Source organism: Octopus bimaculoides, chromosome 29, assembly GCF_001194135.2.
Source record: "Octopus bimaculoides isolate UCB-OBI-ISO-001 chromosome 29, ASM119413v2, whole genome shotgun sequence".
NCBI classification, from domain to species: domain Eukaryota; kingdom Metazoa; phylum Mollusca; class Cephalopoda; order Octopoda; family Octopodidae; genus Octopus; species Octopus bimaculoides.
The window spans coordinates 5,796,811-5,799,366 of record NC_069009.1 but is presented as its reverse complement, the minus strand read 5'-3'; the positions used below and the strand labels follow the sequence as shown (position 1 = coordinate 5,799,366).

General features: G+C 34.7%; 1 protein-coding gene across 1 annotated transcript in view; it reads right to left on the bottom strand.

The window, feature by feature from the left end:
* The window catches only part of LOC106875495 (sperm-tail PG-rich repeat-containing protein 2-like), a 528,252-nt gene that overhangs the window by 293,011 nt on the left and 232,685 nt on the right, over positions 1-2,556 (bottom strand). The window contains exon 8 of the mRNA XM_014923667.2: positions 1,907-2,066. Coding sequence (XP_014779153.1) covers positions 1,907-2,066 — 160 coding nt within the window. The remainder of the gene's footprint in view (positions 1-1,906; positions 2,067-2,556) is intronic.

Below are 2,556 nucleotides of genomic sequence, written 5' to 3'. Positions count from 1 at the left end.
ATATATATACATACATATATATACATTCAAACATACATAATACATACATATATAAAACCAACTCAAAGTGAAATGAACCGACAACCCCAGCTAGTGCTCACGCATACACACAACCCCCCCCCCCTCCAATCCACACCACGACCACCACCACCTTTTGATGTGGTTTAGCAAGGCCTCTCCATTCTTTCTTCATTTATTTGGAATTCGGGATTAACCAATAACTCCATATTATTTATATTTTTTCGAAAATTTATTTTATCTATTTTTCGCATACAGTCGAATAGGGTTAAGGAGTCGGAGCTAAGAACATTAGGGGTTTTTTTTCACTGTTTTTAAAGGGAATATTTCCTTGCTTTTGTCATTCTGAAGAGAGACGCCGACATAACCATATTTCCTTTCTTTATTTATTTCTGCGGTGCTGCCGAGATTTTTTAATTTTTTTATAGTTCCCACCCCCACCACTTGTCTGCCCAACATCACAAAACTTTTATATTTATTTTCGTATTTTTTTTTTATTTGCTCCATATATACATTTAAAAAATAATTTTTGTTATACTTTTCTTTTGTCTATATTACAATTTCTTTAACTTTCTTCTCTGTTGTCGCATTTTTTTTCTTCTTCTTCGTCTGTAAAACTGTGGTGGTGCAATCTGGTGGAGGATGTATAATGTAGCTGAGGGGATTTTGTGAGGGGTGGAATGGACTTCAGGGGAACAGTTTCCCTGTTGTTGTTGTTGTTGTTGTGTAGACTTTTCTTTTGTTTTTATCATCCTGTCTTTGTCCTTTGATGTTTTTGACTTACATTAGACCTTGTGGCCAATAAAACCAGAATTAATTATCATTATTATTATGATAATTGTTGTCATTATTAATATTATTATTACCTCCGCTTTTGCTAAGGCAGAGGTATTGTTTTCAGTTGTATTTGTTTGTTTGTCCATGGACAAGATATCTCAAGAACCGCTGGATGGATTCGGATGAAACTTTCAGGGATGTTTAGCCTCATGACTGGCACAATCTGATTAGATTCTGGGATCAATCTGCTACCCAACAAGAATACTGGATTATTTTTCCTGCTTTTTACTTAATTTTTGTGAGCAGTCAGGTTCATTTTTATTATTCTCATTTCTGAGAGCAGTCGAGTTTATTTCAGATATTCTCATTTTAAAAATCATCTTTAGTTAATCATTGAGAGGACATTGGTGTTGCCTTGGCGGAGGTTTGAACTCTCAGAATGCTCGTTATTATTATTATTATTATTATTATTATTATTATTATTATTACTGAGACAGTGAACTGCCAGAATCATTAGCATACCGGACAAAATGCTTGGCAGCATTTTATCCATCTTTACATTTTGAGATCCAATTCCACACTAGAGTCGACATAATTGACTCATCCACGCTCCCAAAATTGCTGCCCTTGTGGCAAAATTTAAAACCATTATTATTATTATTATTATCATCATCTTTCTCTCCTTTCTTTCTCTCCTTCTTTCTTTCTCTCCTCCTTTCTTTCTCTCCTTCTTTCTTTCTCTCCTTTCTTTCTTTCTCTCCTTCTTTCTTTCTCTTCTTCTTTCTTTCTCTCCTTCCTTCTTTCTCTCCTTCTTTCTTTCTCTCCTTCTTTCGTCTAGCATTTTTTCTTTTATTCATCTACTTCCATTCTCTCTCTCTCTTCTTTCTTTATCTAGAACCATGCGCCTCCTATATATGCCTATCATCCTAATATATACAGCATTATGGTTTTGACATATATATATATATGTTCCCAAAATATACACAAAAAAGCAAAGACAACTGAAGGAACAATAAACAATAACAAAAACAATAAAGAAAACAAACGCAAAAAAAAATATAATCTAAAAAAGAAAAAGAAACAGATAGAAACATTGAAGTGAGACACATACCAGGTAATAGTTTAGCTTCTATGTCATTCTGGAACCGAACAGAGGTTTGACCAAATGGGCTCATTTTTATGCCAGTGGTCTTTTTGATCCTTTCAAGTGCACATCTGGGATCGTTGTATAATCCTGGAGCAGGATTTGTGTTCACGAGTTTAGTGAAGCGCTAGAAAGAGAAGCAAAGAAAGATGATTGCTATGAAGTCTCACTGTTGTTACTGGTCTGCTTGTGTTTGTGTGGTGTTGGTTTTTCTATAAGAAAGCATTATGTATGTTGTTATATGTCTATGTTCAAAGGGGCATGCAGTCTGGTTTTGGATTCAATTCTGCTTTATTGCCTTGTACTCTAGTTTTTACTATAGATGGTGGATGGGTGAATGGAGGGGTGGCTGGATGCAGGGGGTAGCTGGATAGATGGATAAGTGACTGGATGGATGGACGAGTCAATGAATGGTAGAGTGGATAAGTGGGTAGATGGGTGAATATATATATATATAAATATATTTATATAAAGGGCATTATTACAGAAAAATAACAACGCCACACAGTGGACTTCTCAAAATAACCACATTTAGTACCTAAGGTTATTTTGAGAAGTCCACTGTGTGGCGTTGTTATTTTTCTGTAATAATGCCCTTTATATAAATATTAACGAAT